This window comes from Pseudoliparis swirei, chromosome 8 (assembly GCF_029220125.1).
Source record: "Pseudoliparis swirei isolate HS2019 ecotype Mariana Trench chromosome 8, NWPU_hadal_v1, whole genome shotgun sequence".
Taxonomy (NCBI): Eukaryota; Metazoa; Chordata; class Actinopteri; order Perciformes; family Liparidae; genus Pseudoliparis; species Pseudoliparis swirei.
Genome location: NC_079395.1, coordinates 4281343 through 4295533, shown reverse-complemented (window position 1 = coordinate 4295533; position 14191 = coordinate 4281343). Strand labels below are relative to the sequence as shown.

The window sequence follows — 14191 nt, the reverse complement described above, 5'->3', positions numbered from 1 at the left end:
GGTGACTCATCAAGTGTCTCACCAGGTGTCAGGTGACTCATCAGGTGACTCATCAGGTGTCTCACCAGGTGTCAGGTGACTCACCAGGTGTCTCACCAGGTGTCAGGTGTCTCACCAGGTGTCTCATCAGGTGTCAGGTGACTCATCAGGTGTCTCACCAGGTGTCAGGTGTCTCATCAAGTGTCAGGTGTCTCATCAGGTGTCTCACCAGGTGTCAGGTGTCTCATCAAGTGTCAGGTGTCTCACCAGGTGTCTCACTAGGTGTCAGGTGTCTCATCAATTGTCTCACCAAGTGTCAGGTGACTCATCAATTGTCTCACCAGGTGTCTCATCAATTGTCTCACCAGGTGTCTCACCAGGTGTCAGGTGTCTCATCAAGTGTCAGGTGTCTCACCAGGTGACTCACCAGGTGTCTCATCAAGTGTCTCACCAGGTGTCTCATCAAGTGTCTCACCAGGTGTCTCACCGGGTGTCTCATCAGGTGTCAGGTGTCTCATCAAGTGTCTCACCAGGTGTCTCATCAGGTGTCAGGTGTCTCATCAAGTGTCTCACCAGGTGTCTCACCAGGTGTCAGGTGTCTCATCAAGTGTCAGGTGTCTCACCAGGTGACTCACCAGGTGTCTCATCAAGTGTCTCACCGGGTGTCTCACCAGGTGACTCCCCAGGTGTCTCACCAGGGTGGAGGTGTCCCTGAAGCCGCCTCCCACACCCTGATTGCTATTCCTGCAGTGAAGGAGGCATTCATCATCACCATCATCATCATCATCATCTTCCTCCTCCTCCCAGTCACACATCATCACAAATGCATTCTGATGAGGTCACTGGATACTCATGCAAGACACACACACACACACACACACACACACACACACACGCACACACACACGCAGACACACACACACAGTCAGATAAACGACTCCATGTCTCGTTGGCTGCAGCTCAAACAGCAGCCCAGATGTTGGTACAGCGTGTGACAGTCATTAGCCTCTGGCTTCATAAAGTATTATGTTGTGTCTGGGAGTCATTTCTCTCTCTCTCTCTCTCTCTCTCTCTCTCTCTCTCTCTCTCTCTCTCTCTCTCTGCTTGTTTCTTCATCCCTCCACGTCATATCTTCATGTCTTTATTCCATGTCCTCGATGACTCAGCGGTTTTGGCGTGAGCGGATGGAAGAGACACGACATGAAAACATGCCGATATCAAACATTACTGACAAAGTCCCGGGACTCGGTTAGATCGGATCGCTGCTAAGTGTTAAAATCACCAAAACATGTTGTTTAAAGTTGAGCATCTGGCTTAAATTAGGGGGACATACCCCCTAAAAACATATTAATTTCATTCACTGGTTAATTCTGCTTCCATAACATGTTTTTTTCAGACTAGAAAACATCCAAAATACACATGTAGGTGTTTATTTGAATACTTTGTCTATTTAGGTAGATTTCCTATAAATTAAGCAAAAGTTTACATGAGATAACGCCTCATTTTTATTTTTTTATTTTGATGTATTATTATTGTTTGACCTTATTCATCTGTCTGTAAAATGTTTCTCAATCTTCAAAACATATCTTTAAAAAGAGTTTTCTCTGACATCCACCAAACTTTACACTTTCATTCCTCTCTATATGTTGAAGGTTGTTCACATATAATAATAATAATGTAGTGATAAAAAGAGATATTAATCCCCTCTAAAAAAAACATTTTATCCAATGTTCAGATGAATCTACGACAATTATCACATATTTAACGAGACATTGCCTCATTTGCATATTTCAACATACACTGGGGACTTTTCATTGTGATATATATTCAGGTTTTTTTTAGTGCTGTGAAAAATAACGCGTTAACTCAGTTAATCCAATTACAGGTTTAACTAGTTTTTTTTTTTTTACGCATTTAACGCATGCGCAGAATGAGCTTCCAATCCGTCTGTTGTTGGTCGTTGGGACGAAAAAAAAGTCACTTGCAAAATGAGCTTCCAATACACCACTTCAATCTGAACTCTGTCCGCTCTCATGCAGACAGTCTGTTCATCGGTAATGATCCTTCCGCAGGTTCACCTACGGAAACCTTGTTACGACTTTTACTTCCTGTAGATCAGGGTCTCAACACGTCGATCGCGACCTGCCAGTCGATCGCGGCGTAGTGTCGGTAGATCGCATGACATTAAAAAGATTGGCCCGCCCCCTGACATGTTCTCTATAGCACGCCTTTGTTCTTTTATTAAACTAAACGTCTGTTGTTGATCGTATCTCCACAGCAGCATGTCATCTCTGTCTCTACGCGTTGCGTTAACACTTATCGATCTCCGTCTGGCGCGCCACAGAGCTCCGTGCGCGGGCATCGGGACCGAGCAAAAAGAAAGGCACTTGTCAATCTGTCCACCTTTAGATTGTATCATGGTGGAGTTAATGGTTGAGAAACATGCTCTGTTTAACCCTCCTGTTACCTTTACATTTACTAACATATTTTACCCTCGGGGTCAATTTGACCCCAGCAATTAAAACCTCCAGAAAATTATTAGAATTAATATTGTTTCCCAAGTTTAAGTGTGAGGCACTTTATGTTTGTTTGTTGACTACCTAAATAGCCCTTTAAATAAATAAAAAAGTTGATATTTCTGATATGTTTGACACAGTGAAAAACAGCCTGGGGTCAAATTGACCCCAAAGAACACCGACATTAAACATTGAATGGGGTCAAATTGACCCGAAAGGTGACAGGAGGGATAAACATTCTGTTTAGGATGAAGATGTATTAATGTTCCATATGGAAGAAAACTGCTAAATAACTGCTGAGTTGCAGCACCATTGTATAGAAGAATGTATAAATGTATATATCCGTCTTTTGTCATAAATCTCTATGTTCTCACAAAATATACCGAGAATATCGGTAATATGTGATTAATCATGATTAATCCACAAAAACCTGTGATTAACCCGATTAAAATTTTTAATCGTTTCACAGCCCTAGTTTTTTTAAATCTGGAAGCTGATTGAAAAACAACTCACTGCTCAAAGGAAGTCTTGTGTATAAGAATGACGAAATATTAAGAAAGAGGTCAGACTGAGAGACCAAAAACAACGTCTTCGTTCAGTCGCTGGACGGTAAAAAATTTCACATTTTAGGATGATTAAATCCTTCTTCATTTCTTTTTACAATCAAACGCTTGAAATGATGAAGGCACTTGCAAATGACACGGTAGTACAAAATGTAAACCATACTTTGGTGTTTCATTTTTACCTTTTTACTTAAGATTTAACCCTTGTGTTGCCTTCGGGTCAATTTGACCCGATTCAATGTTTAACCCTCCTGTTACCTTTATATTTACTAACATATTTTACCCTTGAGGTCAATATGACCCCAGCTATTAAAATCTCCAGAAAATTATTAGAATTAATATTGTTTTCCAAGTTTAAGTGTGAGGTACTTTATGTTTGTTTGTTGACTCCCGAAAGAACACCGACATTAAACATTGAATCGGGTCAAATTGACCCGAAGGCGACAGGAGGGTTAAATATTGAATCGGGTCAAAATGACCCGAAGGCAACACAAGGGTTAATTAAACATCTTTTTTTTTTTCCTTTACAAAATGTACCAAAACACTGGCGTGACCAGAAAGTGCCTTTTTGTATTATAATTGATGAACTTGTTTCTGTGGGTGGGTGTCATTGTATCAATATTATAATGGTGTTTTTATTCTATTTCTTAAATATATTTCTTAAGAAATTTAAGATATGTAAGATAATAAGATTTTTTATTTAATTATAATTTTATAAAAAATATTACGATACGTGACACGATAACTAATAATTTAAGTGATAGGTGTTACGATAAGTAATAAGTTATACGATACTTGATATAATACATGATACCTTAATAAATATAGTGGAGATCCAAACAAAGCAGATATTAAAGGTTCAAGTAAATTTTCAAAGTACGTGGACGCGGATTTCGTAATTTTTTTAATGCGCTCGTTTCTTTTTTTTCACGTTTTTTTTCGGATCAAATCCCTGAAGACGAGTTCCAGAACATCCGGCGTGAGGAAACCAGACGGGTGGAGGACGGTCGCCACGTTGGTGTTTTGGGGAGGAGGCGTTCCACCGTCACATCCTGGCCTCTTTACGCGGTTCACATGTTCAAACCCCACGCGGCCATAAAGGCGACGCCCCTTTTTACGACGCCTCTCAGAGCGTCGTCGTCGTCGACGCCGTCGAGGAGCGGTCTCTTATTTATTTTAGCCGTGAGGTCATAGTTGGTGTAGTGGATTTTATTTCGAGGCGTTTCTTATATTATCTTCCCCATCCCTCCATTTTTGTAATTAGGAAAGACAAAAAACTTAAACCAAATGGCGAAAATATGAATTTAATTCTGTTTTGTATACACGAGCAGCCCTTCAAAATAAAAGCATTTCACGTCCGCTCCTCGCATACCGTCCGGTTGAAGATGATTTCCATCCTCATCGCCTCTGTGCTACACCTTCAGCGCGACCTCTGACCTCCAGGGATCGATTCAGCTGCATTTAGAGAGAGAAAGAGAGATTTTCTCCAACGTCAACGACCGCACGGGGCATCTGATCCCACAACGTCGATTGATCGATAACTCCGTCTGAATTTAAAGTGACAGTACCGACGCCACGACAGGCAGCGCCAAACATGCCTCCCCCCCTTTTTCATATTCAGCGTGCATCTTTCTCTCCACGCATCATTTTCATGCTCCGACCACTCAAAGTGAAGATTACCAACCCCCCCCCCCCCTCCTCCTCCTTCTCCCCCCCAGGGGCCAAAACAGTAAACACTGTTTGATGTCTGTCGAATAGCACCCGAAAAAAAATATTTGAGGCAGTGATGAAAGCTTTGAAACACCTGGCTCACCAGATAGGCCGACACACACTCACGACACGGGTGGAAATGGAGTCGTTTCCGTCTTCCCGAGGAGTGACATTAAAAAATATATATATATATATATTTGTGGCCGAAGCTCAAACTTTATTTCCAGTGTCTCTAAGCTGCAGGTTTGCCTGGAATAAATCCGTTGATGGATGTGTAGAGAGAAGCATTCATGATGTATCAGTGTGAGGCTGAGTAGCTTCATCCAGAGGGTTTCACTTTAATTTAGTCGCTTTAGACTCAAAGTTGTTGTTCAACAGTGTTTTTAGTTCATTTCTCAGCCGTGTTCTTTAATTCATTAACGTGTCGCGTCGTCTAGTTCCCCGACGAGTTTGTCTTAAACTTTCCCAACTGGCCGATTTCTCATGATTCTCTTTTTAAAAAAAAGAGAGACTCACAGCTCAACTGCTTTCAACGATTACTTTTATTTGACACGTCAACTTTAAACATTCATTCAACAAACAAAGTTCAACTGAAACCTCAATTTCCTTCAACGCTTAAACATTAAAAAACGACAACACCGCAACTGGTGGCAGCAATTACACTTCAGCCCCTTTTAGTGCTTCATCTTTAACGGCTGTGATGCAATAGTTGTTATTTTAAACAGTGAGTGTGTGTGTGTGGGGGGTCTTATTTTAAATAATTAACACCAACTTGATTTATTTGAACTGTTGAATTGGTCCTGATTGTAAAATTTTAACAGCAGGATGTGTGGGAACTAACTCCTCCCCCCTCCCCTTCTTCTTGTTTCCTCACCTCCCAGAGAACCACTCCGCCCCTCCGGACGTCACCGGCTACACCAACAACACCGCCGACGGGATCAAGGTGGAGAGAGCGCCGGGCGCCGGCACCGCCGCCCAGAGGCCGACGCCCAAGTACGGCAACGCCGAGCTGATGGAGACCGGAGACGGTGAGTTTTTAATACCGATAACAAAAAAATTGCACCATTACATTGAACCAACACATTGCACCAGCTCATTGCACCACCACATTGCACCACCACATTGCACCAGCACATTGCACCACCACATTGCACCAACACATTGCACCACCACCACATTGCACCATCACTTTGCGCCACCACATTGCACCAGCACATTGCACCACCACATTGCACCATCATATTGCACCAACACATTGCACCATTGCATTGCACCACCACATTGCACCATCACTTTGCGCCACCACATTGCACCAGCACATTGCACCACCACATTGCACCATCATATTGCACCAACACATTGCACCATTGCATTGCACCATTGCATTGCACCAACACATTGCACCAACACATTGCACCACCACATTGCACCAGCCCATTGCACCAACACATTGCACCATCACATTGCACCACCACATTGCACCACCACATTGCACCAGCCCATTGCACCATCACATTGCACCATCACATTGCACCAACACATTGCACCACCACATTGCACCATCCCATTGCACCATCACATTGCACCACCACATTGCACCAACACATTGCACCAGCACATTGCACCATCACATTGCACCATCCCATTGCACCAACACATTGCACCATCACATTGCACCAACATATTGCACCAACACATTGCACCATCACATTGCACCTTCACATTGCACCAGCACATTGCACCAACATATTGCACCAGCACATTGCACCATCACATTGCACCATCACTTTGCACCACCACATTGCACCAGCACATTGAGGTTCATGGTTTAAAGCTTCACTCGTCTGAGGAGCTGAAGCTTTCTCTTTGAAAGCTGCACTCGTCCTTTAGTTCGGAAGCATTTCACTGTAATCTAGTTTACTCTCTTCATGCCAGTAAAATTGACTTTATTTTTAATATGATAAGGAGAATCCTTAGCATCTCTTATTTTATTTCATTTCTCTGGAACCAAAGTTGCATCTCTGTCTTTCTGTGATGGTTTATTTGTTTGTAGATGGACGACTACATAGACTTCATCACGATTTAAGAACATTTATTCACATTTCCTTCTGACTTCTGCTCCATGTGATGAGATGCGTTCAGGTGTTTAGAGATACGGCGACATCGCGTATTAAATCCATGCAGAAGAGAGAGAGAGCAATTTGTTCCTCGTCTCTCGTTGATTTTATGAGTGTCTCGTTTAGTTGATTAACACTGGAGTGGAAAAGAAACGCGAGACTTTAATTACCAACGTGTGTGTGTGTGTGTGTGTGTGTGTGTGTGTGTGTGTGTGTGATCGCCCCCTGCAGGTGTCCCAGTCAGCAGCAGAGTTTCAGCCAAAATACAGCAGCTCGTCAACACTCTGAAGAGACCCAAGCGGCCGCCGCTGAGGGAGTTTTTTGTCGACGACTTCGAGGAGCTGCTGGAAGGTAATAACTTCACCCCCTTTTATTTTGAAAATAAATATTCCAAGCTCGGTCTGATGTGTCTTAAAAAAAAAAATGTGATTCTCATACTACATAACCGGATTTTATTAGGGGGCTGGAGGCAGAGGGTGGAAGAAATACTAGGAGAATACTATGCAATGAGTAAGAGTTACATGTTCAAGGCAAAAGTACAAAAGTATTGGCATCAAAATATACTTAAAGTTTTCAACATACAAATACAAAAAATACAAGTACTCATGCCGAATGGCCCGTTTCAGACATTTTATATTACAGGATTAGAATTAACGATGGAGGCTAATTTGAACTGCTTCCAGGTAGCTTATATTAAAATAATTAGTCTTCGTCTTCGTCGTAGTATTCATAGCAGTAGTGGTAGTAGTAGTAGTCGTAGTCCTCTTAATAGTCATAGTAGTCGTAGTAGTAGTCGTAGTAGTTGTCGTAGTAGTCGTAGTAGTAGTCGTAGTAGTAGTAGTCGTAGTAGTTGTAGTCGTAGTAGTTGTCGTAGTCCTCGTAGTAGTTGTCGTAGTCCTCGTAGTTGTCGTAGTCCTCGTAGTAGTCCTCGTAGTAGTTGTAGTAGTTGTCGTAGTCCTCGTAGTAGTCCTCGTAGTAGTTGTAGTAGTTGTCGTAGTCCTCGTAGTAGTCGTAGTACTCGTAGTAGTTGTCGTAGTCCTCGTAGTAGTTGTAGTAGTTGTCATAGTCCTCGTAGTAGTTGTAGTAGTTGTCGTAGTCCTCGTAGTAGTCGTCCGCTCCGTAACGATATATTTTTTTTGCATCACCTCCACATCGGAGCGTCCCTCACCGTGTTTTTCTTCTGTCCTCCAGTCCAGCAGCCGGACCCCAACCAGCCCAAGGCGGAGGGCGCCCAGATGTTGGCCACGCGCGGCGAGCAGCTGGGCGTGGTGACCAACTGGCCCCCGTCTCTGGAGGCGGCGCTGCAGAGGTGGGGCACCATCTCCCCGAAGGCCCCCTGCCTCACCACCATGGACACCAACGGCAAGCCGCTCTACGTGCTCACCTACGGTAACCGAAGCGCCGATCGGAGAAACCCCGCGGGGGGTCAATCTATCGTCTCAGCTCGATTTTTACGTAGACGTCTTCATCGTTTAAGTTTCTCGAAGGCATTTCTTCAAATCTGGCATGAAAATCCAGCTGGACTCAGGATGATCTGATTGGACTTTGATGGTCAAAAGGTCAAAGGTCACTGTGACCCCAATCCCATTCGTACGAACGCAATATCTAAGACGCCATAAGGGAGTTTCTTTAAATTTGGAAAAACTGCCACCTGAACTCCAGGATGAGCAGATTGGATTTTGATGGTCGATGAAATCACACACACACAAAAAAAATGTTGTCCCTTAACTGAAAATAATTTTTAATTAGCTAATTATGACAATTTCACACAAATGTCTATTTTTCGACAACAACCACAATGCAGGAATCATAGTTTTGAAGTTCACTGTGATCGCATCCCATAATGACACATTTTCAGTTTCCAGTGGCAACTGAGGAAGTAAATGTTTAAATATTTGCATTAAACCTGGATATTAGTGGCCATTTTTAAATACCGGCACTGATACGATACCTGAGTTTGGATACCAGTTATTTCTTTGACAATTATAACCATGTACTTTTTTTCCAACCAGTCAATAACATTTTTTGAATAGAATTGTCAAAATTCTGATTGAATTTAGCAATTAAAACTCTTTAAAGTAAACAAAATGTACAAGAAGTGACTAGATGTTCGATAACGGCCTGAAGGCTCTTCACTGATGAAGTATCACAAAACATTACGGATCAGAGTCCGATCATCGTGACGGATCAAATTTATACATCATGAAAAATGATTTTTCTTCCGAGATCCCACGTGACCTCATATCAATCTTCATCGTGGGATGACAACACAGCGGGGCTTTTCTCCCAAATAGTTTTTTTTTTCTTCCCCGGCACATACGGTTGGGCTCTCACGAGCTGATTTAAACCGAAGCACCAGACAATGTGTAACACCCGCTGCGTGAGCATCATCCCTCTAATGGCAGCCAGACGGAGCCGCGAGGCGCATTAGCAACGTGTGAAAAACACACTTTGGAGAAAAAAAACCTCGTTGATGAGGCCCAACGTCACAGAGTGGAAGAAGAAGAAGAAGAAGAAGAAGAAGAAGAATGGGATATATACACTGCATGATGATGTGAGGCAGTTGGAGTTTAGTCAATAGAAGAACAAGAAGGTATAAAAGTGAAGAAGAAGAAAAAGGTATGAACTTAAAGAAGAAGAAGATATTAAAGTGAAGAAGAAGAAGAAGAATTGGAAATATACACTGCATGATGATGTGAGGTAGTTGGAGTTTAGTCAATAGAAGAAGAAGAAGAAGAAGAAGAAGAAGAAGAAGAAGAAGATGAAGAATGGTACTCCCTCCTCTGTTTGCACCACACGGGATCACACGGCCATTAACCCAGACTCAGCGTCCCTAACGCACCCCATCCAACCAACAGGCGTACTGTGTGTGAGTTTGTGTGTGTGCGTGTGTGTGTGTGTGTGTGTGTGTGTGTGTGTGTGTGCATTCGTGTGCGAGGCGTGAGCTTGCAGAGCTGATGATATGTTCTCACCAGACTGTGAAATGTCTTCAGCCGGCACTCCGGAGTCTGTCACCAGAGAGACAACGCCATGGTGAGACTGTGTGTGTGTGTGTGTGTGTGTGTGTGTGTGTGTGTGCAGTGCTGAATCTAAATCTCTATCTTCCTTTATCTTTTATTCCTGCGGTGTCTTTCCCTTTGATGTCTTGGCTGACGAGGACAAACTTGTTTTGTCTGGGAGAACAGACAGAACGCGTGATACCGAATTCTCCCGCTGTCCTTGAACTCAACCCTCGCCACGCTGGCAAACTTGTTTTTCTCTTAAAGGCGAGAGTCTCAGGGAGCTCTGATCGGATCACCTCATCAATAGAGACTCCTGGATTTCCATACGGCGCATAAAGCGTCTTTGTCTCCTTTGATTGTCGCCTGGGTGCTTTTTGTTTGTTTGTTTGTTTGTTTGTTTGGAGTGTTTTCTATAATCTAGAAATCCTGTTTTGAACTTCCGCAGAACTTCTTCACCATCGAGGAACTTCCCAGGATCGACTTATACTCTCATATTTTACACAGTTTAGGAGTCCTGATACTCCACTTCAGCTGCAGCGTCTTCCATTCTCTCTCCTGACCACCAGGGGGCGACTCCTCTGGTTGTATAGAAGTCTATGTTTCATGTGTTAAAGCTGCATTCTCTCTCCTGACCACCAGGGGCGACTCAAGCAAAAATAAGTATATGAAGAAATTAATAGTGATTCATGGTCTCAGTCTCTAGTTTCAAGTCTTCTCGGACCTGCAGTCTCCTCCTCCTCCTCCTCCTCCTCCTCCAGGAGCAGATCAACCTGGCATCCAAAAGCTGATGCCAAGTTGCCCGCCTAGACACCTCTTTTTTTTCAGCTTATTTTTTGGGGGGGATTTTATTGCCTTTATTGACAGGGAATGAGGGGGTGGGGAGGAGAGAGAGAAAGAAAGAGAGAGAGGGAGAGGGGGGATGACATGCAGCCCACCTGAATGCTGTACATCCACGTGGGCACAACAACAACACATCAGTTGAAAGCCGTTGCGTAACGCGTCTGAGATGTTGAGTGCAGAGACGGCGTGTCGTCCTTTTGTCTGACGGTCTGACCCGCCGTCTCTGAGCGGCAACCCGTTTAGTCCTCGGGGGTCATTTTTCCGCGTCAGCCGCTGCTCTCGGGCGGCTAACGTCTAGTTTCAGAACAAAAGAGGCTTCTTCTTCTTTTTCAATTTACACGGAAGCGTTCCAGCTCCTCGGCCTCGGAGGATAAAAGGCGTCTGGACGTCTTTTCTCGGGCTGGCTGAGTCACTGCAGGTCAACGGACTATCCTCCTCTGATTGTTGGACTTGTTTTCTCTCCGGGTGTCACCACCTCCAGGGTGCCCACCTGGACTGATGAAGGGCATCCTTCATCCCGAAAAACTGACTCACGGTCACTGCAGCAGTTTCCACACAGAAAATAAATGGATATCAGTTTAGTTAAAAGCAGCGGTTCACCATCAGAGAGTCGCTTAAGAATCTGAGGGGTCACCAATATATATATATATATATATATGTATGTATGTATATAAATATATATACACCATATATATATATATATACACCATATATATATATATATATATATGTGTATTTCGAAGTGATCTGAAAAAAGAAAATGTCTTTGCTTTAAAGGGTCACGAGTTAAAATCACACGGAAAAAACGTTCGTGCCTGAAATAATTAATTATTATCCATTAGATGGATTTTTTTATTTTTTATTTTATTGGTGCATTTACGAGACAATAGTGACCAAAATATTAAAGTTTTTCGATTATTTTGATGGATCATCATGGCTGTCTACAACCAAGGATTTCTCCTCCACCTGGATGCGTGTTGCCAGGCAGATTTCATTACTTTCGGAGCTCTCTGAAGTCTTAATGGGGGGGGAAACACTTTATGATCCTGAAGGACACAATTTGTGTTTCTTTGGTATTTTATACTGAAAATTCTTCCTTTAAATGACACTTCAGTGCCTGAGTCAGTGTTGCTCTGCCTCTCTCTCTCTTTCCTGGAGGAATCCTTTTTTCCCTTCATTTCATTAGCTCTGACAAACGTCAGACAAACCTCACATGGCGGGGGGGAAAACAATGAGGAACCGCTCATGCACAATATCTGCGTCTGCCAATCTCAATTGAAGGAAGAAGAAAGAAAGGAGAAGAAGAAGAAAAAAGAGATTGATTGATTCCATTGTTGTGAGTTTCAGTGCATTAATGAACAGAGGCAGCTACGCCTGGCGGGCACAATGAAACTGATTGGAGAGATGTGATCATAATATATTTAATACGTCTATATTTACACACAGGGCTGGTATTTTTTTAGAAAAAAACAATGCTTCTCAAGTTTGAGTCCACGTTGCCTAAAAACCTTCGTCCAGACACCAAAAAGCCCTGAATCACTCGAATTATATAGTGACGTCGCCTGCATGACTCCCTCTGATGTGTGTGTGTGTGTGTGTGTTTTAAAGTATCGCTGTACATGGATCCAATTACTCCACAGCGGAGGTTCGGTTCTGGTCTCCATACCGGAGGAGGACCGATGCCTTTCATGTGTAATGTCTTGCATGTGGCGGACCCGTGAGGTCATCCTTTGTTGCGTCCGTCCCTCGTGTGTGTGTGTGTGTCTGTGTGTGTGTGTGTGTGTGTGCGTGTTTTTCACAATCGTAATCCTTGTGATCTGCCTTCAGGAAAGCTGTGGTCCAGGAGCGTGAAGGTGGCCTTCAACCTGCTGCACAAGCTGGGAACCAAGCAGGAGCCGCTCGTCAGGCCCGGGGACCGGGTGAGTGGCGAGGGACGCCGGCGGCTCGCACGTGCACCGCTATTCTAAATGGAGGACGACAAAATGAAATTGAGGCGGTTCGTGGAAACATCCGTGTCTGAATTGGGTCATTTTCGGGATGCAGCATTTTCCGATTAAAAAAAAAAACACGACATTTCAATATTGTTGATGTTTTCGGAGAATTCTTTTTATTCAGGTGTGCGTTATGAATATGGGTCTGAAATATTGATGTCGTCACCGACGGGTTTCTGAAATTCTCCGGCCAACATAGCCTCAACAAAATGACATAACAAGTGACTTCATTATTCCTTTCCACCTCGACACAGGCAGCACTGACCCGATCCGCTTCTTGCACTCTTACCTTTCAAAATAAAAGCCCGAGGCACAGTTTCTCATTCTCCTTTTGAACGAGCTACGTCAGTTACTCGAATGCGATCTCATCCACATCAGTTGCATTCCTCGTTGTGGAAAGTGTGACAACAAAACCAAAACCGTGTGCCAGGCTCCACACCGCCAGAGGTCAAGTCAAGGTCGTTTATTTATTCTGTGAGTTTGAAGAGTCCAGACTTTTGGTTTCCCTTCGTATTAAAACATCAGAGCGGTTGGTTACAAAAAAAAACTCTCAAAGATTTTCTCTGGCTACCTGCCAGAAAAAAAAGCCCTTTGTTGTTTTAACAATGGACACATGTGTCGTCTCTCTCACGTGGGGTATTTTATTTTGAAGGCATCTCAGCCGGAAGGGCGGCGCGTATTTTAATCACTGTACACGCTTTGGTCTTTTTCACAGTTTCACTCAAAGTTTTAAAGTAAATTACAGTGTTTTATTGTCACGTCTCTTAGGATGGGTTTTACTGAGAGCGCTGCCGAGATTTAATCACTCATTAAATTATAAATTATACAGAAACGAGCAACGGGGTCGTCGTTTTATGTGGGAAAAAAAGTGGAAATGAGGCCGGGGAAGTTTGTGGATGTGACTTTCAGAACCAAGAGAAGTTTAAATTTGAGGTAATTGGAGGTTTGTTTAAAATGTTTGTTAACCCTCCTGTTATGTTGCGGGTCAAATTGACCCGTTTCAAAGTTTAAAAATCTAGGAAAAATACTTCTAAGTACTTTTTCTGTATAAAACTTCTTCTGCTTGCCTTATTTAGTGTAATCAACATTTTTAAAAATACAAACAAAATATCATGTATTTGCAACCCCCCCTGCAGGTTTATATAACAGAGATGATGTTCCCGGGTCAATTTGACCCGGCTGTGAAAGTGAAGGCTAAAAGTCACCAAAAGAGTCACGTTTAGACTATTTCTTTCTTTGTAAATGTAGGGCAGTCTTTCTTACTCCCTCCCACCAAGTTTCAACACACACACTCACACCAACACACACACCAACACACACGCGCACAGACACCAACACACACATATCAGCACACACACACACCCCGTTCACAACCCCATATATAAAGTTGTACACATTTCAAACTTCAAACAAAAGAATCAGGTGGTTGTTATGGAAACCATCTCTATCCTGCTGTGTGCCCATCACCCTACA

General features: G+C 43.2%; 1 protein-coding gene across 6 annotated transcripts in view; it reads left to right on the top strand.

The window, feature by feature from the left end:
* LOC130198609 (disco-interacting protein 2 homolog C) overlaps positions 1-14191 on the top strand; it is a 141837-nt gene that overhangs the window by 95436 nt on the left and 32210 nt on the right. For all 6 annotated transcript variants that reach the window (XM_056421838.1, XM_056421837.1, XM_056421835.1 and 3 more), the window contains exons 6-9: positions 5650-5796; positions 7117-7236; positions 8077-8274; positions 12555-12646. In XM_056421838.1, the coding sequence (XP_056277813.1) occupies positions 5650-5796; positions 7117-7236; positions 8077-8274; positions 12555-12646 (557 nt within the window). The remainder of the gene's footprint in view (positions 1-5649; positions 5797-7116; positions 7237-8076; positions 8275-12554; positions 12647-14191) is intronic.